Source organism: Bidens hawaiensis, unplaced genomic scaffold (assembly GCF_021521415.1).
Source record: "Bidens hawaiensis isolate Kalapana, Puna unplaced genomic scaffold, B.hawaiensis_p1.1 tig00048460_1, whole genome shotgun sequence".
Lineage (NCBI taxonomy): Eukaryota > Viridiplantae > Streptophyta > Magnoliopsida > Asterales > Asteraceae > Bidens > Bidens hawaiensis.
In genome coordinates, this window is record NW_027498689.1 from 113326 (window position 1) to 140375 (window position 27050).

At 35.5% G+C, this 27050-nt stretch overlaps 2 protein-coding genes across 2 annotated transcripts; both read right to left on the reverse strand.

Annotated features, from left to right (window-relative positions):
* Positions 1-845: 845 nt before the first annotated feature.
* On the reverse strand, positions 846-3204 carry LOC143597542 (ras-related protein RABC1-like). The gene is made up of 6 exons (XM_077076023.1): positions 3059-3204; positions 2760-2828; positions 2588-2653; positions 1877-1998; positions 1655-1783; positions 846-1062 (listed from the first exon to the last, which is right to left on the reverse strand). Exons 1-6 carry the CDS (start codon positions 3177-3179, stop codon positions 952-954), a joined length of 618 nt encoding a protein of 205 aa, XP_076932138.1. The 5' UTR covers positions 3180-3204; the 3' UTR covers positions 846-951.
* A 10367-nt stretch (positions 3205-13571) lies between these two features.
* Positions 13572-22257, reverse strand: LOC143597543 (small RNA degrading nuclease 5-like). The gene is made up of 14 exons (XM_077076024.1): positions 22132-22257; positions 22010-22066; positions 21870-21935; positions 21656-21789; positions 21428-21528; positions 21225-21350; positions 21081-21151; positions 20924-20983; positions 19905-19960; positions 15725-15785; positions 15347-15614; positions 14314-14495; positions 13881-14176; positions 13572-13733 (listed from the first exon to the last, which is right to left on the reverse strand). The coding sequence occupies exons 1-14, from the start codon at positions 22222-22224 to the stop codon at positions 13610-13612; spliced, it is 1695 nt and encodes a 564-aa protein (XP_076932139.1). The 5' UTR covers positions 22225-22257; the 3' UTR covers positions 13572-13609.
* Between the last annotated feature and the right edge of the window lie 4793 nt (positions 22258-27050).

Consider the following 27050-nt stretch of genomic DNA (forward strand, 5'->3'; position numbering starts at 1 on the left):
AATAATTCTCCAACACTACTAAGCTCGTTTCCCCAATGATGAACTCGGCCTCCTTTTCCAACATCAAAATAGCTCCCGTTTACTGTCTTGCCATTGTAGCCTATTTTTTACAAGCACATCATTTTTTTATTTTCTAAGGCAAACAATAAAAAATATGTATCACGTAGTGGGTTTTCTCCAACCCACATGTCCAACCGGAACATAGTTGGGTCACCTTTGCCCACTCGAACTGATAATCGATATTTGAAGTTCAATTAATTTTGGTTCCAATTGTGGTAACCTGACAATACCTTTCCAAGTTCCTCCAAGAGATGATTTCGCAGGCACCCAACCCCATTTTCGGAACTGATAATCGATATTTGAAGTTCAATTAAGTTTGGTTCCAATTGTGGTAACCTGACAATACCTTTCCAAGTTCCTCCAAGAGATGATTTCGCAGGCACCCAACCCCATTTTCGCAGCCCATTAATTGAACTTATTTTTAAGTTCACTCGCCTTCAAAGCCAGCGGTTACCCGAACTAAACTGGGCTATATTTTCCAATAACTCAATTACTCTAACTGTTGTAACTGGACCCGAACTGTTTAGAAACGATGTTACAACCCGAACTGTTTAGAAACGAACATCGTTAGAGGTTCGTTTTGATTAATAACAGAACTGATTCCATCCATACTAATTGCCAGTATTTCTTAAGGGCTATGGCATGCAGGTTTTAGTATCATAATATTACTCCAGTAGTACCTCTCCGAAACAGAATTTCACGTGCGGATGATCCAGTAAGATAAAACTAAATATATCAAAGTTAACCATCAATCCAGGATCTTTTCAAAGGTAATACAAGAAACATCCAACAATTTAAAATTTACATTCATGATTTATCATTTTGCATACAAAACCTTTAAACCTGAAATAAAAGTTTACATTTAACACAAAAGGAGCTTGCAGAACTACTTCAGCAGCATGCACTGGTCGCATCGTCCGAAACTGGAGGCTTTTGGCTAAATATGTTGTTCCTTTTCACAACAGTTGACCCCTCAGAAGTCAAACTAGGTGTATCCAAGATCTGCACATTTTATCATTTATAACTAAACCAAACAATCACACTATTATTAATACTTATATGATGGTGACTAAACAACTTCGGGTCCATCCTGTGTGTCATTGACCAAAAAGTAACATCATTGAAAGAAACATAAGATGCAAACTGTCAAACAAACCCATTCAAAAGTAACATCATTGATATTAAACCGTTAGTTTATGTTTGTTCAATTTTATTCGTCTGTTTACATATATATTTAAATTATGTACTATTTATTAGCAATACTATCATCAGGCATTAATCAAATTATAAAATATAAAATCAAGGGTTGGGTAATCGGATAACGAATTGATGAATGAATACACTCATTTTCTACGTTCAATTACATTTTACTAGTTAATCTTTGTTCACTTATGTCCGTTAATGTTCGTTATTTATAATTATGATCGTTTAGAATATAAACAAACAGGATAACATTCATTTTCTTAACGAACATCAGAACATGAACAAGAAATCCGTCCATTTATCAGCATGCATGCTCAACTATAGTGTGGATTTTATGTTAAATAATTTAATACTAACAAGTAGAAGAAATATAAGCTCGTAATTTATTTACCTTCAAAACAAGTTCCTCAAAACATTGCTCCACATTGACACGTGTTTTTGCACTACATTCAATAAAAAGGCATCCATATTCCCTTGCAAAGTCGATTCCTTCTTTTTTTGTCACAACCCTATCATTTTCCTACAAAATTATATACATATAAATTTGTGAATGCGGACGTGACGTCTAATTTTATAACTATTAGCCAAGATACAAAATTACAATAACAGTTACCTTATCTACTTTATTGCCAACAAGCATCTTGATGCAATCTTGATTAGTTGAGTACAGATCAATTTCCCTTGCCCAAATATCAGATAAATTTGTGAATGTCTCTCTTCGTGTTACATCATAAACTGTGTCCATTTGTCAAAAAAAAAATAATAACCAATGATATACGTATCAACTTAAAAGAATACAACTTGTACATAAATGAGGCACCATCAAGAAGCCAAGCATTAAAGTTAGATCAAAACAAAAGAATTAAAGGGATATACATATAAGAAACATGAAAGAATTAAAGGGATATACATATATATGATGTATATATGTGTGAACCCTCGGGTGGGCAAAAGTGAAATTGCACTAATTTTGACGTTATTTTACTAATCTCGTGAAAATAACGTTAAAAGTGACGGACGGTTAATCAGGCATCATGTAGTGGCGTTGATAGCTGAAAGATAAGGGTACATGCACCGATCAGCCGGTGTCCCGATGATTGAGTGCTATGTGCCTTATGTCCAAGGCTTGATGCAAAACTACTATCGAGCCGGGGGTCTCACCGGAAGCAGCCTCTCTATCCCTATGGGGTAGAGGTAAGGCTGCCTACATCTTACCCTCCTCAGACCCTACCATAGCTTTGCTATTGGTGGGATATACTGAGTACGATGATGATGATGATGATGATGATGATGATGATGATGAAACATGAAAGATATTTCATACCCATTATAATTCCTTGTGCTCCTCTATAGTATGAACTGGTTAGAGTTCTGAATCTTTCTTGTCCAGCTGCAAATTAGAAGTTAAAAACAATCTTGAACCATCAAAAACGACAAGCTTTATAAAATCTGAGAATGGTGTTAAATGTAAATCACATCACACCAGAAAATATTACCAGTATCCCAAATAGCAAGCTTTAACTTCTTCCCACCAATCGTAACATGTTTTACCTTAAAATCTACCCCTGCAAAAGGTTAAAAATAAAGTTATAATTATAATCTAAGTCAAGGAAATGACTCATTAACTAGTCCTAAAAAAGCATAATAGAGTATGGATAACAAAAGGTATGAATGTAATCGTCATGATTATAAATAATCAACATTCCATCAGTGTAAACCCTAACTAAGTTGACATTATTAATTTAAAGAAGCAAGAATATATTATTAGACTGAGTAGAGTTAAATAAAAAATTACCGATAGTAGGAGAGAGTTCATCAAAGGTATCGGAAGTGAAACTGAGGAGAAGACTGCTTTTACCGACTCCTGAGTCACCAATCATCAGCAACTTGAACAGATAGTCAAATTCAGAATCCATGGATCAAACAAAACCCTAGAAAACCAATTGAACCGAGCAGCAGCAAATAATTAATCAGAGATAGATCTATGGAATCGTAAGAATGAAGTTGTTAAGAGATTTTTATTATTATTTGAGAGACGAAGGTTGCCACTGAGATGCTACGTGCATTCGCTCGGTGCCTACCCAATTTTATTTTACTAAATCGTAAACTAGTGTTTACTCACTCACGTAACCACCCGCCAACAACGTCTCAATAACATCATCTAAAAATAAAATTATTTATATAAACCGTTTGGTATAACTAACTAGCTCTGCAGCCTCATGCGTTAGAATATCAAAACTATCAAATACAAAAGGTATAAACATATGTTGGTTGTCAAGACATGCTTATTCGTGCATGTTTACTTTGCATGAAGCAACTTTTAATATTCTTTGGCCAACCGGGAAATGCCACTAGAGGGGAAACACATGTCAAAATGTCAGTTGGTCTGAGAGTTGACCTTCCTTCCAACGCATCAGTCAAGAAGTTTACAATTATTTCTTTCTTAATGGAAATCCATGTACATCTAAACATGTCAAAGACCACATCTCTAATCAAATCGTGTCGGTTCTTGAACCCCGAGACTTATCTACAATGGACTGTGTGCTTCCCATTGTAGTCCAAACACGCCTTACAACAAAATAATGCATATCTCATCACCCGGAAATAGAGGAATCATGGGGCGATACTTAAGAATAGTATTATATGTAGGAACCGAATTCGTGAATTGAGTAAATAAACAGAAAATTAACAAACAGTTTTATTACTCATACAATACAATACAAGAATCTGAAATACAATACAGAATCAAAGAAATAAACCAAATACAATACGGAAAAAAAATATAAATGGTTTGGCTGAGGATCGTGTTGAACACGGGGCCCTTAAAACAATATTTCGAGTCTCCCAAGAGAACTCGTTGTTTCCCAGGGTACAACAGCCGGAGCAGTAGTACTGCCGGAGTTAACCGTAAACCTGAAAGTTCGAATAAAAGAAACCAGAAATGTAGAAGCAGAAGAAGTTGGAAAAACCTTGCAACAATGCTTGTGTTGTGTGTAAGGTTTGGTGTGTGTTGTAACTTAGTTTACCTCTCTATTTATAGAGGAAAAAACAAGGCACAAGTTTTTCATCCCACCAATGTTGGATACACCACTATAGTATTTTCTTTCAAATACACACAATCACACATCGATATCTCATTCATCAATGTCCATTAGTGTGCATTTGTTGTGTCATAACAACCTACTAATGCACACGTAACAAATTTTTCAACAATCCCCCACATGAATGGAAATCGATTCTTCAAAGTAAGTTTCAGCAGTTGAGTATTGCCGGATAGGTAGGTGTTACCCTTTGAACCTTTCGTTGTGAAGCATACTTAGCCTCCTAAAGGTTTGTAGTCGCGATAACTTTGAACAGACCCCCATTTGTGTAGACGACAATATGCCTTCACACAATACTCTCCCTGGTTTGGTCAACCCCTCATTCTTGTGTCCGTTATGGTCATGGATCACGGTCCTGGTTCTGCGAGAGCTCTAGGAAATTGCGCCTCCCCACAATTCCATTCGAAGCGACCACACTTCTCTCTAACATAGGCGATTCCCATGAATCATTAAAAGCATCATGGTTATTTCACTTAACCTTAATATGCTTAACATCTCCCAAATGTCACTGGTTTTAGGGTACTCCCCTAGGATAAAGGACTAGGAAGTTCAAGACTCCCTTTGGTTTTGGGGTACTCCCCCACAGTGACTGCCTCTGGTCATATGATTAAGTTTGCCTATTGAACTTAGCTCTTGGGATCTCCAGTCTGCTAAGTTAGGTTTCCCTCATACTTCCTTTATCGCGGGCTTTAGTCCCATTCCTCTAGACAACTTATAAAATTTATCCGTGCTTAAGCCTTTTGTTAACGGGTCTGCAATGTTATCTTTTGACCTCACATGGTCAATCGTGATAACACCCGTTGACAGTAGTTGTCGTATCGTGTTATGTCTACGTCTCATATGCCTTGATTTGCCATTATACATTGAACGTTGAGATCTACCAATTGCAGACTCACTGTCACAGTGTATGCAAATTGCCGACAACGACTTTGGCCATTGTGGAATGTCTTCCACGAATTGACGTAACCATTCTGCCTCTTCCCCAGATTTGTCTAAGGCAATGAATTCAGACTCCATTGTGGATCTAGCAATTACAGTTTGTTTGGATGATTTCCAAGATATTGCTGCCCCACCAAGTAGGAACACGTACCCACTTGTTGATTTGGAATCTTTCATATCCGAAATCCAGTTCGCATCAGTATACCCTTCGATCACAGCTGGATGGTTGGTATAATGCAAACCATAGTCTCTTGTGTATCTTATGTACCTAAGCACCCTTATAATATCTTTCCAATGTTGAACACTTGGATTGCTAGTATATCTACTTAGCCTACTCACCGCGTATGCTAAATCGGGTCTCGTACATGTCATGAGATACATTAGACTTTCAATGATTCTTGAATACTCTAATTGAGCAACCGGCTCAGCTCTATTTTTACATAGATGTAGAGTAGTGTCAACAGGAGAACAAGCCACTCGCTTGTCTTCCTTGTTGAATTTTTCAAGAATCTTGTCGACATAGTGTGCTTGACTCAAAGTAAGACCTTCTTTGGTTTTAATGATTTTTATTCCAAGAATAGTATCAACTAAACCCATGTCTTTCATGTCAAATCGTGCTATAATATGTCTTTTGTAGATTGAACCATTTTATCATTACTCCCAATGATAAGCATGTCATCCACATAAAGGCATAAAATAACATAACCTCCTTTTGTGTTTTTAACATAAACACATTTATCACACTCATTAATTTTGAAACCATTGCTAATCATGACTTGGTCAAACTTTTGGTGCCATTGTTTTGGAGCTTGCTTCAAGCCATACAAAGACTTGATGAGTTTGCATACTTTGCCCTTTTGACCAGGGGCGGAGAAACCCTCAGGTTGCTCCATGTATATCTCTTCTTCCAAATCACCATTTAGAAAAGCTGTTTTTACATCCATTTGGTGCACTTCCAAACTTCGTAAAGACGCGATTGCAAGCACCAACCTTATAGAGGTTATACGTGTTACAGGTGAGTAAGTATCAAAATAGTCTAGACCTTCCTTTTGTCTAAAACCTTTGATCACTAGCCTCGCCTTGTATTTATCAATACTTCCATCGGCTTTCATCTTCTTTTTGAATATCCAACGATATCCAAGTGGTTTGCAACCAACTGGAAGATCTACCAATTCCCAAGTATGATTTTGTAAGATCGAATCAATTTCATTCTTGATTGCTTCTTTCCATTGAGCTCCTTCAGGTGAGTTCACCGCTTCATGGTAGGTATTAGGTTCACCTTCAACCATAAAGCTTACGAAGTCAGGACCAAAGGATTTTGCAACCTTTTGTCTTTTGCTTCGTCTTAAATCACCATCCTCAGTCTCGGGCCGTTCATGTGTTCCTTCATGAACCAAGTCGTCATTTTGTGTTGACGAGCTTGCACCTACATCATTCGCTCGTGATGATGAGGCCTCATGTGTGTGTCCTAACTTAGGAAACACGTGCTCAAAATACGAGACAGTATTGGGGCTCGCCTCCATGAAAGTGTTTACATGTACATTTGGATTTTTGGATTCATGTACCAAAAACCGATGTGCACTACTATTGTGAGCATATCCAATGAAAATGCAATCAACAGTTTTGGGACCAATCCTAAGAGCTTTAGGAGGTGGTACGGTGACTTTAGCTAGGCACCCCCACACTTTCATGTATTTGTACGAAGGTTCTCTTCCCTTCCATAACTTATAAAGAGTCTCGTCCCTATTCTTGAGAGGTATCTTATTTAAAAGATAATTTGCCGTTAAAATGGCATCCCCCCACATGTCATGGCTCACCCCAGAACTAACCAACATGGCATTCATCATCTCTTTTAATGTACGGTTCTTTCGTTCCGCCATGCCATTTGATTGTGGAGAATAAGGAGGGGTTAATTCATGTATTATGCCACTTTGTGCGCATAAATCCGCAAATGGTGAAACGTATTCACCTCCTCGATCGCTTCTCACACGTTTAATTTTCTTGTTAAGTTGTAACTCAACTTCATTTTTAAACAAGAAAAATTTTTCTATTGCTTCATCTTTACTTTTAAGTAAATATACATAGCAATATTTTGAGCAATCATCAATAAACGTGATGAAATATTTGTTTCCCCCTCTTGTTGGGCACATTTTTAAATTGCACACATCGGTGTGAATTAAATCAAGTGTTTCGGTTATTCTTTCAACCGATTTGAATGATGATCTTGTAAGTTTGGATTCAACACATGATTCGCATTTCGAGTTTGTATCAATGTGGAATGTTGGTATGCTTTTTAATTTAATTAAACGACGAAGTGAATTGAAATTTACATGTCCTAATCTACCATGCCAAACATTTGAATTTAAAGACTCAATAATATAAGCAGAAGTAGATGCCTTATTCATTTCATTTCCAATCACGGTTACATCAAGTTTAAACATACCATTGAGGGCATAGCCCTTACCAACATACATTCCACGCTTAGTCAAGAAAAACTTGTCCGACTCAAACACTAAACAAAAACCAAACTTATTAAGCAACCAACCCGAAACCAAATTCTTACGAATTTCGGGCACATACAAAGTGTTGCTCAAAGTAAGCTCTTTTCCCGAAGTCATCTTCAAGATCACATTCCCTTCACCCTTGATGTCGGCCGTTGCTTGATTCCCCATAAACAACTTAGCATCACTAACAGCCTCCTTAAAGGTGCTAAAGACGGTCTTGTCACCACACACATGATGGGTCGCACCCGTATCAATGAACCATCCTTGCGGTTTGTCCCCCACAAGATTGATTTCTTCAATCATTGCCGAGAGCTCGGTGATCATTGCCACCAACGGTTCACCATTTTCATCCACCATATGCGCACGCTCATGCTTAGGCTTCTTGCATTGGTTTGCACGATGGCCATTCTCATTACAATTGAAACAAACACCTTGGAAGTTTGAAGATTGAGGTTTCTTTTTCACAACCTCCTTCTTCGGTCCAAGGTTCACCTTTCCCTTTCCCTTATTCATTTTACCCTTACCCTTATGCCCCCCCCCCCTAAGAAGATTGTCTAAGTTCAACCATGTTGGCCTTAGCCATTGGCTCCACACGAGCTGATTTTTGAGCCATTTTATTGTCTTCCTCAATTCGAAGACAATAGTCATCTCCTTTCATTTGTGCTTAAGATAATTCTTAAACTCAACCCAACTAGGAGGCAACTTTTCAATTATGGCTGCAACTTGGAACGTTTCACTAAGTGTCATACCCTCGGCATGAATTTCATGAAATATAACTTGTAGTTCTTGGACTTGGGTGATCACAGTCTTGGAGTCAACCATTTTAAAGTCCAAAAAACGGGCCACAACAAATTTCTTTGTTCCCGCATCTTTGGTTTTATACTTCTTGTCTAAAGACTCCCATAGTGCTTTGGCAGTCTTTATCCCACAATAGACATTAAACAATGGATCCGCCAAACCATTGAGCACGTAATTGCGACAGAGAAATTCAGAATGTTTCCAAGCGTCCAAAGCACTCACACTTTGGGCATCATCTTGGGCAGTAGGTATGGGGGCTGTTTTCTCCAAGAACTGTGCTAAGTTCAAGGTTGTCAAGTAGAAAAACATTTTCTGCTGCCACCTCTTAAAGTGGACACCCGTGAACTTTTCGGGTTTTTCAGCATGGTTAGCCATTGTGGTCGCTCCCACATTGGCTGGGGTAGTCAAATGGACAACAAGGGTAGCATTAGAAGTGTTTGGGGTTGGTCCTGTCATTCTTGCAACAGAAAACAGACCAAGTTAGTAACTTAGAAAAAAAATTCTGAAAATTCTGAAATTTGCCAGATAAATTTATCCCGTGCGAGATAGCTTTATCTCGTGCGAGATAACAAAACCAGCCCAAAAAAGGAGCCTTTTCTGATTTCAGAATGCTAAACCAAGAACGAATCTATCTAAGTCCAACTTTGAAGATCCAATTCTTGATTCTGAGACCAAAACAGAAAAGAAAAACTGTTTTTAAAACATATACTATTTTGAAACAAAATTGGTTTGGATCCAAATAGAATAGTTTCTGAAAATTTAAACAAAGTTTTCACGATAAGCTATCTCGTGCTAGATAGCCAAAAACAGCCAAAAAGGAGCCTTTTCTGATTTCAGAATGTTAAACCAAGAACGAATCTGTCTAAGTCCAACTTTGAAGATCCAATTCTTGATTCTGAGACCAAAACAGAAAAGAAAAAACTGTTTTTAAAACATATACTATTTTGAAACAAAACACGTTTGGATCAAAACATAATAGTTTCTGAAAATTTAAACAAAGTTTTCACGAAACGGTTTTAAAAATATTGTTTTAAGATTGTAGGAACCGAATTCGTGAATTGAGTAAATAAACAGAAAATTAACAAACAGTTTTATTACTCATACAATACAATACAAGAATCTAAAATACAATACAGAATCAAAGAAATAAACCAAATACAATACGGAAAAAAAAATATAAACGGTTTGGCTGAGGATCGTGTTGAACACGGGGCCCTTAAAACAATATTTCGAGTCTCCCAAGAGAACTCGTTGTTTCCCAGGGTACAACAGCCGGAGCAGTAGTACTGCCGGAGTTAACCGTAAACCTGAAAAATGTTCGAATAAAAGAAACCATAAATGTAGAAGAAGAAGAAGTTGGAAAAACCTTGCAACAATGCTTGTGTTGTGTGTAAGGTTTGGTGTGTGTTGCAACTTAGTTTACCTCTCGATTTATAGAGGAAAAACAAGGCACAAGTTTTTCATCCCACCAGTGTGGGATACACCACTATAGTATTTTCTTTCAAATACACACAATCACACATTGATATCTCATTCATTAATGTCTATTAGTGTGCATTTGTTGTGTCATAACAACCTACTAAAGCACACGTAACAAATTTTCCAACATTATACTCCACCAACGACATATGTTAGTGTAACCCTTTTATAGGGGTAGCAAGAAGAAAATCTTGAGCATGAGGTGCTCTTATACACTTAAAAAGACTTTTTGTCTAGGTGTCATGCCATACTGTGTTTACATTTCGTGGATAATTTTACTATAAGGAGCACTCACCAATGCATGTTGGCATTTTTTTTGGGGAGGGGGGGTGGTGGTGGTCTTTGTTAGAACCATTGAAGTCGAAACGTTGAATCATATCACGAAAACAAGCCAAAACACAAGAATAATTTAAATCCATACCATATATATTGTTGTCTCGTAAGTTGTGGTCCTGAAGCACCCACGATTGGGCCCTCGAGGCCACAAAGGCATAGGGTAAAACATTTATTGCCGAATACAACCCTAACCCCCCTCCCCCTTTAATAAGTAAGGAAACAAGTCACTACTGGACGCCTCCAAAGAAAGGGTCTCCACATAGTACAATGTCCTCAATCATCCCACACAATCCTTTGTCAAAGAACAACGCTACATTCATAATGTGTGTTTGGTCGGTTGCCACGTCCTCAAGCCAAAGAAAAGTTTGACAATACCCATACATGAACAAAGCAAGAGTAACTCACTCTTCAGGTCACCAAGCTTGGGGAGAAAGCACATCAGCTCTCTTCTTTGCTAACCCATTAATAAATCAGGTGTCTTTGCTAACAGCCCAACCCTTCCAATAAGCTTCACCCCCAATAATGGTCTTTCGATATCAACAGAGAATAACCCGTCACAATATTTATCGCCAATGCCAGAAGGCCAAATAGATCAGTTTTCTTAATATTCAGTTCAAGATAAAAAGTTGGACCCACCACCTTAATGATATCCAACACTTTAGTAATCTTCTATGAATCTCCAATGAAAGCCCCTCATCAAGATACCAAGCATGAGAGAAAAAACTTGTCATTGTATATAATATGATGCACAAGGGGTTGCAAAACAAGGACAAAAAGAAGTGGTCCTGACGGGTCTTCTCGTTGAACCCCTGTGAAGGACCAAATATGATCATCTCCAAGATACAATCTTGATGGCTATAAGTATATGAATTCTACATGCAAGAAAATAAAAGGGCACCTCACCCTTATATCGTGAAGTAAAGCTAATCTATCCACCATATTAATCGCATTAGAAAAATCCACTATAAGTATTGCAAAAGACCCATTGGCGTGACATTCACTCAATACACTATGGCGGTGTTTAATATGGCATCAACGCCACTCGACGCACCAGCTCCAAACTGAAAATTTTAAGGCACTTGGCCATTTCTTTACCAATACCCTTCATAGCAACCTTAGAAGCCAGACGTCTCTATATAATACTCACTGCAATAGGTCGAATCCCGTTGTTGGGTTTAATAGCGGCGTAAGAGGATAAGGCGCTACAAACTTTGCCAAAGTCGACATGCAACTCTCTCATAACCATAAATTAACCACTGCAGTGCTAGCGCATACGAGATCAGTGGCAATAGTAGGCTCGCTTCCACAAAGAGCATCCAAAACATGTTGTGTTCTCAAACCATCCCTCCATATGAAGTTTTCTTAGGAAACAATTTAATGCAATCAAAGATACTATCAACCTCCGTCGTAAAGAAGGCTTTAAATAAATCAAATAATTGTAATCTTAAACATTAGGGATACTACCAAATTCAACATACGAAATTGATAAACTTATGACCTTAAAACATTAGGACTAGTTTATTATATAATTGAAAATTTAATAAGTCGGATAACTGTAAAAATTATATAATATATTTGTATATCAAGAATATAAGAGAATCAAAACGCTAGGAGAGAAAAAGTGAACCGGTTACGTAATTATTTTATACGTCACGTCTAAGGCACTATGTATAAATTTTTTATGTGCATCTTTAGCTTTAAATTAACACACCTCAATTGCATTATTAATTTTGAACTACATAACTGGAATTCAAATTTCATTTCCTAAATTTGCTAGGATTGGACTCTGAATTGACGTTATAACATGTTTAATAGATTTCCAAAAATTTATTCAAATAAAAGTATTAAATATTAGTTTTAAAATACTGAAGGAGTTAAATAAAAAAGAATTGGAGTTTTTCACCAATACCACCATACATGCCACCGAGACTATCTTCGTATCTGGTGCTAGCGCAGCCAACGTCGTCGCCCTCACCATCACCACCGTCATCGTTGCCGCCTCCATCGTCAACACCCCACAATTACCATATTCTATTAAAATTTTTTAACAAAACTAACATTAAGATTTTGTAAAGCGAACGATCACAAAATTCTAATTCCATTAATAAATTTAAATCATAAATCCGCCTTGTTTTAACTTCTTCCATATAATTTATTCTTTAAAAGGAATTCTGGTAACCAAACGCCACTAAATAATGCTAGGTGTGTGTTTATGGTATAGTTGGTGGTTTTGTTTGCTGGCTTCTTTTTCTTGAATTGGGGGTCTGTTTTAATGCTTAGTTACTTGCTAAGCCTTGTTAATGGTTGTAGCCTCTCAAAAAGGTAAGTAAACAAGCAAACAGATAGCTCAATAATATAACAAGATAAGTTATTGAAGACTCATTTTCCGAAAAATTTTACTATTTTCCTCCAATATTTATTAGCAGTATTCAAGTTCAAGCTAAGGCAGGAAGACCAAATACTGTTGGCAAGATCCATGCTTCAACACTGTTGATAATTTGTATATGCAATTTGTTGCATAGTAACTAAGTCTGAGAAAATGCTTGGAACAGGTTGACCGAGTAGCGAGTATACTAGGCTTGGGTCATAATAGACTTTCGGGACAAAAGGGTTTCAAACAAAATGTCTTTCATTTTACAACAGTTTCTTATTTAAACTTTATATAGAAATATAATCAAGTATGCAATTATTCACATTTTCCTTCGAAACTATAATACAAACTCATATTCCTTAGCATATGTAAGCAAGTTTTAATTTAATCACAGCCTAGTGGCAGTAGTTGATTATGGAGATGGTTGTAAGTTGTAATGCCACTAGTTGGTATGGTGTACACGCCGGTGTAAGTACGGGTGGTCGGTAGATGTACACGTCGTTTTTGCCTGTTCTAACTTCTAAATTCACATAGATTTTAGATTGCGAGTTTCGACACGTTCTTTGTTATGGCTTGTAACATGACCCGCTTTAACCATACATACTGGTTCTAACCCAAACCGTTTTTAGCTAATATAATCCCACCCATTTTAGCACCTCCACTCTATTGCTATTCTTCAGCCCCATAATCAACAAACCAAATGTAGCAAACCCATATTACCTTTTTCCTTAATTTTAATGTAAATTGATGCCCTATCTAATGCCAAAAATAGGTGTGTTCCTCCTGGTTACAAGCTACAACAAGAATGTATGACATGCTCATTGTTTGACACCCACAAAACACAAACCTACCTCGGCCTGCGCCTGCAACTCTTCTAGGACCTTCACAAGATGATCCCGAGGTATATCCGTGTCCACTTTTTCCACAAGCATTTTCCTCAATCTTCATCCATGCGCATGCAAAAACAGTAATTTCAACACGTTATTTGTGAACATTGTCGCTTTATATATAATCAAAATTCAAAACCTAAACTTTTGAATACAAAGAAGAAGAATAACTTGAAAATATGATTTTAGAAGTATATAATACCTTTGAACAATTGCAGTATCTCCATGACCCGAGCATAGCATTAGCATCGCATTTGTCGGCAAATTAGAATAAATATTGTCAATTCTTGAGTTAATGCGTTTAAGAACGTCTTTCAAATCAGGAGCGACAGTATACTTAATACTTTTTCTACCCTTTGACTTATTATCACAAGTAAGCAATGCAATCATCTCAGCAAGTTTTTTATTCAACGCCTCCGAATCCTCTGCTTGTTTCGTGTAATAACAACTTAGTTCTGTAAACTGGGCCCACACAAAATGTACTTTCTCGTTTTTTACCTGCGGTCACAAATTAGATACCAATTAGAGATATAATATTACCCAAATGGGCTTTATAATATTATATTAATAACAAGAATAATACACATTACCAGCTGTAATAATATTATATTAATAACAAGAATAATACACATTACCTCTTTGATGATTTTTGAAACAGCTTCATGATCAGAAACAACCGGAATAGAATGTGACAATTCTGAAGCGTATCGTTTCACTATCGATATATTATCAATAAAAGACGAGGCTTTTCCAGACTCACTTAAAACTGTAAGGAGTTTTTTTCTCATAAATGATGGAGGTCGACCAAAATCAGGTCCTGTTTCAAATTATCAAAAAATGAATTACATATAAATGGTCATTTAACATAATGTGCAGCTTCTTGAAAATTTAAATCACATATATAAAATCTAAGTTCTAAATTTTTAACTTTACATTGTCATTTATCATAATTTACAGCTTCTTAAAAAATTAAATCACATATATAAAATCTAAGTTCTGAACTTTTAACTTTACATCGTCATTTATCATAATGTGCATCGATCTGCTTTCGGCTCAAACTGAACCTAAAACCGAAAACCAATTTTTGGATTCTTTGAAAACCGTTTGCTTTCGATTTTTAGGTTTGCACAATGGGTTTGGTTTGGTTTCATTTAGGCTTGAAAAGTTTGGGGCCCAAAATAAAGCGCTTGGGCACGGGCCCAATTGTTTTTATCAATTGATGATTAATTGGTTATTGCATATTAGTATCTGTTATTTTTTAGCAACAATATTTATTAATTTCTTATACATTACTTTGAAATCAATTTTTCGGTTCCAACTGGTTCGAATTTTTGGGTTTTGGTTGATTTCAAAACCGTAAGCAGATAAAAAATTGGCTTTCTAAAAACATAGAAGCAAACCATTAGGTTTTTATTGGGTTCGGTTATTTCAGTGTCAGTATGTTGTTTGGGGCCACTTCAGGCTATATTTCAATTAAAATCAACTGAAATATATTTTTATCAAGAAAACTATAAACCTTTTATAACCTATTCATCCCTTTGGTTGTTTTTACTTATCAACCTCCCACAAACACTAATTTTGACCCTTTTTACCTATAAGTACACGAGATGCTCCTTTTGAAACCAACCAATTAACCACAAATAAAACAAAAGAAATCAAGTGATTTACCATTTTTTATTTTTAAAAAGGCTAGATCCATTGCCGCTTTCGCATCCTCAATGCTATCATGCCCGTTTCGTGAATCTTGTATCTCTCTAGAAAGATATTTCCTAGTAAGCACACGAAGAGCAATTTTGTATGTTCCACCACGTGAATGTTTGTATAAAACTGCAGTGTCGATTATTAAACTATGATTGATCTTTAAAGCTAATAAGTCGCTTTCCAACGAGTGTCCAACCAAAATTGTCTCTTTGTTAACAAGTTGTATAAAATCTTCCTGAAATAGAATGCAAAAGCATGGTTGGTTAATTTAGAAAACAGTGTTATTGGTACTAACTATTTTTCAAGACACTAGACAAGACAAATAGCAGTTAAAAGACAGGAAACCTGAACGTCTTGAAGGGTGGTTGTGACTCCATCCATCATCTCACGTGTTATTCCACTGTACCTGAATGACAATAAACCTTTTAAACCAAGATCTCATTATACACATACACACACATATATATATATGTGTATATATATATATATATATAGGGTTAGTCTCTTTTAAGAACTCCATTTTCATTAAGAACTTTAGGAAACAATGTAGACCACTCATTTTGTTTTAATTTTGAATGTTTTAAAATAAATAAGAAGGGTACAATGGTAACTATGAATTTGTTTCTCTCTCCATTTTAGTAATTAGATAATTGCCTATTATCTCTCCTCTGTTAAACTAATTAATCAGGTAATCAATATTTCTTCATATTATCTAACAAAATGACGGAATAGAACTGATAGGAAAAATATTTGTTTATGAAAATAATTTACTTATATATAAGTGTTAACTGAGAAACGAAAAACAAGACTATAAATATTGTTAACATATATGCAAATGACTTTCAGTCTACTTCTATTTAAATATTTCTTTAACCTAAACATATGCATTTCTACTCATCTATTTCTTTTTGGTTGATTTTCGTCATATTTTTAAAGCAATCCAAACACCTCAATTGAATCAAAAACTTGAAACAAAAATTGTAAAAACCATAACGAATGTGAAAATAAACGCCAATGACTAAAAAACTTAATAAAATGGTGAAGAATGATTAATTTAAATAACTTGAAAATTAAAACAAAACTCTTTGACTGTCAAAATAATAAATAAAAGTAAAATTAAATTTAAAAATAATTTTAATATAAGTAAACTAAAAACAATTATTGTTTATGCATGGAACATTGTTTTACATATGTGTAAAGTTAACTATTTACATATATGTAATTGTTATGCACATGTGTAAATAACTATTTACGTATATGTAAATAAATACAAAAACAACATAATTAAAGAAAGAATGAAATTTAAAATCATAAAATGTTGAGCAAATGCAATCAGAATTAAAGCTTAAATTAACTCTTGGCCTGATGGTTGTGTTGCGTAGTTTAAACGCGGACATCAGTTATTGCAAAGTATTGGTTAATGATTATCTCTTCATGAACATTGTTTATTGTATTAGATTATAATATAATACTATCAAATATATTTACTCACTATAACCGCAATGACACTGTGCAATGAAGAATCTAAAATGCAGTATTCATAAATCATGATTTATTGAGAGAACCCTCACAAATCAGTAGTGATAGTGACGAGCAATAGTAGTTTACTATAGATGAGTAGAAAACCAGTTTAGTTCGTGATTTCTAGATGGATTGAATGAGATTATGCGTGAAAGTATGTGAAGGATTACGGTTTTTTTTTATTTTACTATGTAACCGTGATTGAGAGGGTGAGAAATTTAAGGGTTAATTAATAAAATACCACAATACCCTTCTCTTGTATAATTAATCACCTTTTAACTTTAATTTAATTACTATAATGCCACAATTGTTTTTAACCATTGATGAGATGATCTAAGGGTTGAATGGAGTTCTTAGAGTTCTTATCAAAAATAAGAGTTCTTAAATGATTATAACCCTATATATACATATATATATATATATAGGATTACTATCATTACATAACTCTTAAATTATTTAAGAACTTGAAGGAACCCTTGAAAATTAACGTTTTTTAAAAATTTTTTTGTACGTTAGTGTTATTTGAGTGTAGTTTTATCATTTTATATATCTATAATTACAATTACAATTATGAAAATTAGTTTTTACACATCTAAAATTTTTTCTGCATATATGTAAATTTGTTATTACATAAATTTTACACATATATAAACTTGTGATTTATATATGTAATAACAAATTTATATATAAAATATGGTAAAACTAGTCTTAAACAATGTTAATATATGAAAAAAATTAAAAAAATGTTTGTTTCTTATGAGTTCCTAGAAGTTCTTAATTTTTTTGAAGTTCTCAAATGATATATATATATATATATATATATATATAGAAAAGGGTTCAAATAAAAAGAAAGAGTTTCCTAGGAATGGTAAGAACCAATAGATTTTTAACATGTGGCATTACAACATATGGTGAAAGAACAAATCTAGGAAACTATGTCGATTATAATGGTAAAAGAGTATTTCTAGGAAACTATGACAGTTTTTGATAATTTTAAATCTCAACCATTGATTAACATTATCCAATGACTATGATTTATTCCTAATCTTCCTAGGAAACTACTTGTTTTTAGGATAACCCTCCCATATATATATATATATATATATATATATATATATATATATATATATATATATATATATATATATATGAAATTCCCAATTGAGTTTCCCGGCAATGGAACCAAATGATAGAACCTCGAAATTAAGAACTTGAATATTGAAATTAAAATGAATAGTGGCCCGATTCGAGATGGGCGATCTCCAGTTTACAAGGTTTAAAGAACCCTAATTCTAATTAACATAAACATCCATAGCTAATAAAACAAAGATAACCCTATTAATACTAAACCTAATTGACGGTTCTAGAACATAACTGCCCCACTATTTTCTGCTTAAACTGTTCCCGCTTGTTTGGTAACATGGGTTTAGGCGGGAATATATTCTAAAGGACCAGGTATGTATCAATACCTCGTGCCTGGTAAAACGTCTTGTCCTCAAGTTGGGAAAAAAAAATGATGCACCAAGCAATGAGCCATTCAATAATTGCCAAGATCTGTGCCTCCAATAATCTTCGAACAATATGCTTCAAGAAATAATGAACTATGGTAGAGATGAGACATATATTGAACCGATTGGTAACTTTGTTGTGTGCAAGTGGGCTAGCCCACACTTGATGATGAGAAATGTAGCCCTCGTTTCATGTCTTCAACACATCTGGACCAACTTTAGCCCATTTGTGAGTTTCATCAACCCATGAAGTCATGTGAGGAAGAGATAATTTCACGTGAGTTTGATTTTCTTCCAAATTTTCCACATGTAAATTGGTATGCAACAACTTCACTGTATTTTGGTCTCTTTCCAAATCTTTGACCCGCAATTGAACATCCAAAACATGCTCAGATCGGTCTTCGGTCTTCAACTGAACAACATTTTCTATCTTCAATTGAACACTATCTTCAATTTCCAATTGAATACCGAAAGCAGGTTTTACCCAATCTTCATTTGGGACCTCTTCTTTAGCCATATCCAGTAGTGGATTGTGAGATTCCTTGTTGACATTTATCCAAACCGCCATGATCTCTGCGATATCCTCCTTCAAGGCTATCAGTGAGTCTGCAATGGCTGCTAATTGATTAGCCAGAACAGCCTGACTGGGTGATGGTAGAACTGAACGGTTGTTGGCAACCATCTTCGATTTCCCGACAATGGAACCAATGATAGAAACCGGAAATCTAAAGTACTGAAATTAAGATAATAGCCACATTCGAGATAGGCTTGATCTCCAATTACAAGGTTAAAGAACCCTAATTCTAATTAACATAAACATCCATAGCTAATAAAACAAAGATAACCCTATTAATACTAAACCTAATTGACGGTTCTAGAACATAACTACCCCACTAATTTCTGCTTAAACTGTTCCCGCTTGTTTGGTAACATGGGCTTAGGCAGGAATATATTCTAAGGGACCAGGTATGTATCAGTGTGTGTGTATCAGGGTGAGGTTTATTACAGAACACTAACTTATTGCAAGATATAAATCATTTTATTTCTTGATCAACAGTATTTTTTAAAACTTTACTTCTTACACATAAATGCATATGCTATGAACATAAGAAAACATTCAACAAATTTGTCATGTGTTTTTTTCTTATTATTTTCATAAGTTTACATACACATGTGTATGTTGTGTGTAGGTAATATAACCTACACATGGCTTGCACATGTGTAGGTTGTATAAATAAACTAATTTTGGTCATATTTTTTGTATTTCAAGAAAGACAATTAAACATTGCATTTCAACCATTTTTCATATGTTATAAATTTTCTAAGATTGAAAATGAATGATTTATTTTGTTTTTCATGTTCATGCAAAAAACAGTGCTCTTCTCCCATCTCCCCAAGACCCCAATAAAATGACTATAATACACACACATTCAACAGAAACATAAAAAAAAACTCAAAACCCTTGCTGATGTGAACATTCATGAAGACCAAAGTACCTGGTGTTGTAATCAGTTATTGCATTTGGTGGTTTAACCAATTTATCCAACAAAACCTGCAAAATAAAGTAATTAAAACATATGAATGAAAATTAAGAAATGGCTAGATTAAGTTGCAATAATTCAAAACATAGTTACATAAATCGCTAGCATACCCACGAATTTCGAATTGGTACGATGTGTACCCAATCGCAATTCGCCGGCGTTCCGGTCGCCGGAGAATTCGCGACCCAATTATCCGGTACGGTTCGATCCATAAAACCTTAATTCGTGAACCAATTGACGCTGGTCCGTCGCTCTAATTGATTATGAATTCGCGAATTATACTCAATTGAAATCGCTATAGCCAAATTGGGTTCCACATTTGGCTCCCATGACCCAAACCCTAGAAAGATAGTCATAGTGAAGCGCCGCTGCCAGTTTTTTTTCATAAAACTTCATTTTTCACCCTCACGTTTGTATTTTTATTAAATATAACCCTATACTTTACTACTCAAATTTATATTTTACAATATAGTATAGCTATTTCATAAAATTACATTTGAATATCTGTGTATATATATAAATAATAAAATGAAAATTATATTTTTAAATAACTAACTTTAATTTTTTGAAAGATATATAACTTATATTATTTTTTTTAATTCCCTCGAACCGCACTTCTTGGTACATCGTACCGGTTCGTACCGAAATGAACCTACCCCCCTCCGTACCGAATTCGTCTAGCCTAGCGAACCGCGTACCCGTACCGGAGCGCACCGCGATTTATGTGACTATGATTCAAACAATCAGTTAACTGTGTCATTGCATAGATGATTGAATTACACTTTAGTGGTTGCAAAATATCAGACATTTTAGTAGTTGAAACTTCTGCTTGGAAAGAGAACAAAAATCATGACACGGTTCACATAAAAACAGAAACACTCAATCCAAAAAAGAGGGATTTAACTATTGCAGCTGCTGTTTTATTACAACTTAAAATATATGATAACAAAATAACACATTAGAAGAGTCTTTACCTGTCCTTTATAATCTAGCAGTGTTACTCTTGTAAGCTCAAACCCTTCGCTTGTAATACACTAAAACATAAATTTAGAAGCTTTTAAACAAATTATGCAGTGCTACTTAAACACCATGTAAAGTGAGTTTTCACTTAGATGTTGGCCACATCCTTACCATCTCACAATCAACTCCCACCATTTCATGAACGGGCTTTCCAGATGGCGCGGGAAGAGTTGAAACAAAACCTGTAAGTACATTATCCACAAATTAATTAAAAAGCAAGTAAATATACAAATACACTCAACCAGGGGTAGTCACCTGGTTGATCATGAATGTATCCATTGTCTTCTAATTCCTTTGTTGTAAGCGTATAGTATGACAAAGGAAATGGAATTATCTGCTTGAGGTCAGACAACGACATATGATCACAAACAGGACCTGAATCTGAAAAAGTTGGCCATTATTGTTATTAACGTTATTTGTCGTATAGCATTTACCAAAATACATTAAAACTAAAATACCTGGTCCAGATTTATTTGTAAATGTAGCAGCAGCTTCCCGTTTTCTTTTAATCCTGCACGTTAAAAGGGCATCTATAGTCCGCATCCCATCTGATACACAGCTAGCACAAGAAAAAAGAACAATTGAGTTACTGAAATAATTTAACTTGCGTAATCATATCTGACACATTATTACTGTTAATTAGAAACAAAAGCATATCGACAAAGTGTTGTAATTCAGCATCCAACCTAGGTGCTAGCACGGGCCTTGGAATACCACAGCACTCTTTTAAACTGCGTAGTATTTTAGACTGTGAGAGATAGATTGCCGCATCAAGACCGGGAACGTAAAGCATAACCACTTTTTGAATCAAAGGTTTGTTCTGCATATTATGTAGAAAACAGATATCATTATGGATCCTTTGATGGTGTACATATATAAGATGAATAGAGAAGTGGAAACCTTAATGAAAACCCAGGATGGCATGAATCCCTCAGCGAGCACCCATGTGACAAGCCCCTGAACATCCTGCCATTTAAAAAAATACCACAAGATTTATTTTAAACTTTTGTGATGAAACTTTATGAGACAGTAAAACCTACTTCCAAGTTCAAAGTTGAGTTTAATTCCGCGGTCTTAAACTCGACACCTGCTTTTGCCTGCAATAATCCGGAGTTAATGTAGCATTAATATGCAAAAATAAGGTTAAGATTAAAGATGTAACCTGTGGGCCGTAAATATTGAAAAATGCGAGGTTTGTGTCGGTTTCTTCTTCTTCTTCTTCTTCTTCACTGCGATTGTTGATCGGAAAGCTCATGATGACAACAGAAAAAACGATTATTATAATTTATGATATTCAACGGCCGCTGGAACAAAGAAAGGGGTTAAGTTAAGGGTTTTAATTAGGTTATTACTACTACAAAAATATTGGGGATGCGGTTCTAATCGTATGACCCGACCCGAATAAAAGACAACTCAATATTCTCTCTCTCTTTTTTAAAACCTAGAAGCCCATCTACTCTTGTATTTGCCAAGCTAGACAAGGGTTTGGACTCGCGCCGGAATATTATGTGTAATGGATAGGTGATGAGGTGGAAATTAAATAGGTAAGGATATTATGTTGCAGATGACGTGACAGTTAAGAGCACACGTAGTACTGAAGATAGTCTTAGACTTAGTACTCTTAACGTACTCGTGCTTCGAGGTAGGCTTTGTAGAAGGGTGTTGTAACAATGTATTTGTTACCTGGAATATCGATGAATTAATATAGACTATTTATGATTTAACCTAAATGATAATAGTATTGTGTAATTCGATTGTTGCACATCCTAATTCATAGTACAAGTTTGAAATTGTATATTTTGAGATACATGCTAACTCATCTTTACCAAAGGCTACCCTTGATTGGGAGCTATAAGGGTGTTGACTGGGGATTAATTTGAATTTTAATGTGAGTTGAATATATATAGTTGATATGGGATTATGTTCTCTTGCTTTTGCGAGAGTTTGCATCTCAAGCTCCTCATTGATTCATGGTGGTATATGTACATTATTAGAACTTCATCTGAGCCATCAGATCATCTAATGGCTAAGCCACTATCTTATATTCGTTATTCTTCATTACCTGTAAAACAGTTTATAAAATACGTCAGAAACACATGCTTGTGAACACGATGACGCTAAAACATTTTTAGGGAAACCTTTAGTTCATACTCGAAACAATCAGCAACCCTATAGACGGGCACACTAATTATATGCACATAGTCAGGCCCACACAGTCCTATAGACCAGTGTTTTAAAAATCGTTAGTCGCTAGTCAGGCGGTGGGATGGGGACTAGCGATTAATCGGGATTAATCGGATCGGACTTTAATGTATAACTTTTTAGTTTTATATAAACATGCACACATTTTTATATGTAATTTTCAGTTTTATACATACATAAACACATTTTGGTCGGAAATTGGCTTGAATCTTGCTGGAAATTTTAATGGTATTTCGCCGAAAACCGCTAATTTTGGTCGGAATATCATCGGAAAATGCTACTTTTTGTAAAGCCATGTTCCCGGTGCCTACATTATCATTGGTTCTACTCATAAACACAGTTCTAAATATCAGAGTTAATTAAAAACTTTTGCGGAAATAATAATTAAAGTCAACCACTCGTTACAAAACATTCAAAACTTGTTTTTAAAAACATAACATAAGATAGCTTATTAAAAACATCATGACAAATCCTTCTTCAGATGCCAGCCCCTTCAGATCCTGCCATGTGTCTCCCTCAAGCTAACTGCCTCAACCTATTTACCTATGTGCATACTAAAAGTCAGCTACGCTAAGTAAGTTCTAGTTAATCAGGTAACATATAATACATTCACGTACTTATACATACACATCCGAAGATATATATTATATACTTAACTTGCTTATCTTTCTTTCATACATACATAAGTATACATCTTCTTTCTTTCTTTCTTTCTTTCTTTCTTTCATACTTTTATATTTAATCATACTTTACATACTTATCTTATTCGAATAGATTGCTCGAGAAATAAAGGACTTGGTTGTGTTCTCATGCAACGAGGTCAAGTCATCGCTTACGCATCAAGGCATCTAAAGGTCAACGAGAAGAACTATACGACTCAGGACCTCAAACTTGGTGCCGTTGTTTCGCTCTCAAAATCTGGAGACATTACCTTTATGGTACGAAATTTGTGGTTTTTACTGATCAAAGCCTTCAACATATTTTTTACCAAAAAGATCTCAACATGAGACAACGACGATGGGCCGAATTACTTAGTGATTACGATTGCGAGATTCGCTACCATCCCGGTAAAGCGAATGTTGTAGCCGACGCCCTAAGTTGAAAGGTTAATGTCAAATCCGTTCTGTTTCTAACCGTCGTTGTTCAAACCTATCTTCAAATCCGTATATTTCAAGCTCAACGTGCCTCCGTTGAAGAAGGTAACATGTACGACGAAATGTCATGTTGTGCCGAACTAAACCAAACCCGATGGTGTTTTGTACTTTCTCAATTGTTTGTGGGTCCCTAATCGTGATGATCTTCGTACGTGTATACTTGACGAAGCTCACAGTTCGCGGTATTCCGTTCATCCAGGTGTGGATAAAATGTATTTCGATCTTCGTGCTACCTTTTGGTGGCCGGGTATGAAAAAGGACGTAGCGTTGTTTGTATCTAAATGTCTTACTTGCTCAAAAGTCAAAGCCGAACATCAAAGACCTTTTGGTCTAATCGAGTGATCACCGATTCCCGTTTGGAAATGGGAAGACATTGCTATGGACTGTATCACTAAATTACCCAACACCCAAAAAGGCAACGATAGTATTTGGGTGATCATTGATCGTTTAACCAAATCTGCTCATTTCATTTCGATTCGCGAAAAGTATTATGTCGAGCAGCTTGCTCAAATCTATGTTCGGGAGATCGTGTGCCGACACGGTTTACCCTTGACTATCATTTCTGATCGCGATGCTCGTTTTACCTCTCATTTTTGGCGATCTCTTCAAGAAGCCTTGGGAACTCGTCTCGATCTTAGCACCGCTTATCATCCTCAAAAGGACGGTCAATCCGAATGTACGATTCAAACACTCGAGGATATGCTACGAGCGTGTGTTCTTGATTTCGGTGGGAATTGGGATTCTCACATTCCGTTCATCGAGTTTTCATATAACAATAGCTGTCATTCTAGCATTGATATGACTCCTTTTCAAGCTCTTTACGGTCGTAAATGTCGTTCCCCGATTAGTTGGAACGAAATCGGTGAAGCTCAAATCACGGGACCGGAAATGGTCCAAGAAGCTACCGACGTCATTGATCAAATCCGTAAGAACCTCCTAGCCGCTAGAAGTCGTCAAAAGAGTTACGCCGACAAACGACGAAAAACGATCGAATTTAATGTTGACGATCTTGTCCTTCTAAAAGTAACTCCTTGGAATGGGGTAGTCCGTTTTGGAAAGAAGGGTAAGCTAGCTCCTCATTTCATTGGTCCTTTCAAAATCCTTGAACGTGTTGGGAAGGTAGCTTATCGACTCGAACTACCGGAAGAACTTGCCAGTGTTTATCCGACATTCCATGTTTCGAATCTTAAAAAGTGCTTAGCCGAGGGTAATCTCAATATACCTCACGAAGAAGTGCATGTCGATGACTCGATGATCATGGTTGAACGACCCGTTGAGATCATGGATCGCAACGAGAAGAAAACCAAGCGTAGTCGTATTCGGTTAGTCAAAGTTCGAAAGGAATCACGACGTGGCGCGAAATTCACTTGGGAACGAGAAGACACAATGAAAGAGAAGTATCCACACTTGTTTGAATCATCGTCTTCGTCTTAATTTCAGGATGAAATTTTCTAAAGTAGTAGATACTGTGACATTCGTCAACTTCGGGTCTCGATTTGTATTCGTTTTGTAAATTTTTATTATGTAAACCGACCTGTTTTGTAAACCGACACTTTAGAAATAATCAAAATGATGGATTTTATGTTACAATATTATTTTACACTTGTTGGGTCTTGAAAACATTCTTTTTGGTCCTTAAAACGCGTAATAATCACTTAAAACGAACTTCAGGGGCTAAAACTGCCATTTTTGGAAAGTTGGAAATCTGGTAATCAACCCCATCGCGATACGCGATGGGGGATACCCTCTAGACATCGTGTATCGCAACCTGCTTCAGATCATCATGTCGCATTTTGTTGTTTTGTGTTTGTTTTTTACCCTCTTTGCATGCAAATACTTGTTATTATCACCCATCTTTGACCCAACTCCTTCCCCTATATATACACCATCATTTCCACCCTTTAATCCCTGCTACAACTCCAAAAATTTCTCTCAAACATCAAAGATTCAAGGTTATTTTCTTAAGAGTTCTTGAGTGTTTGACTTCCAAAAGTTAAACTGAGTTAAATCTTTCATTCTAATTTGTTTATCTAACCTTATTAATACTTGTTTATGGTGGCACAACATATATATAATATAATACCCCTTGTTACCTTTCGTAGTTACTTCTCCGGCTCCGGTCGGTGAGGTTTCGGACCTTGTAAGGCAAGGCTTCATGGAGGACTTCGTGTTCTTCATATATATATATATATATATACACACACACTTATATAACTTGTTTATACATACTAACCATCCTTAACTTCTGCTCATTTTAGTTTATTTACAAGTTCCATAGTTATGACTTTAAGGGTCTACGAACCAAAACCGAACTTTTGTTTAAATAGTTTATTTTTAACTTTATGGTTATAAAACTTAAGTTTCTTCGATTATAAATTATTATACAAATTTTTGGATATTTGGGCATGTGGAAACCATCAATGAACTATTTGTGAGATGGAAACCGAACCAAACCGAACTAAACTGACTTTTACTCGCTTAAGACACACAAGTGTGTTTTTAGCTACCAAGATTTGTATATTTCTTTAAAAATAGTTTACAAAATGATTTTAATTATTTTCTTAAGTACTTGGAAATGTTGGATTCAACTTGATCTCATAAAAAAGTTTGGACCGACAAAACCGAACACTCGCTTAACGTGCGTTATTAGTTCTCAAACAATAGAGATACTTGGTTAAGTGTTATTATATTTTAATGAGTTATCTCATGACAATTAATATTTTGG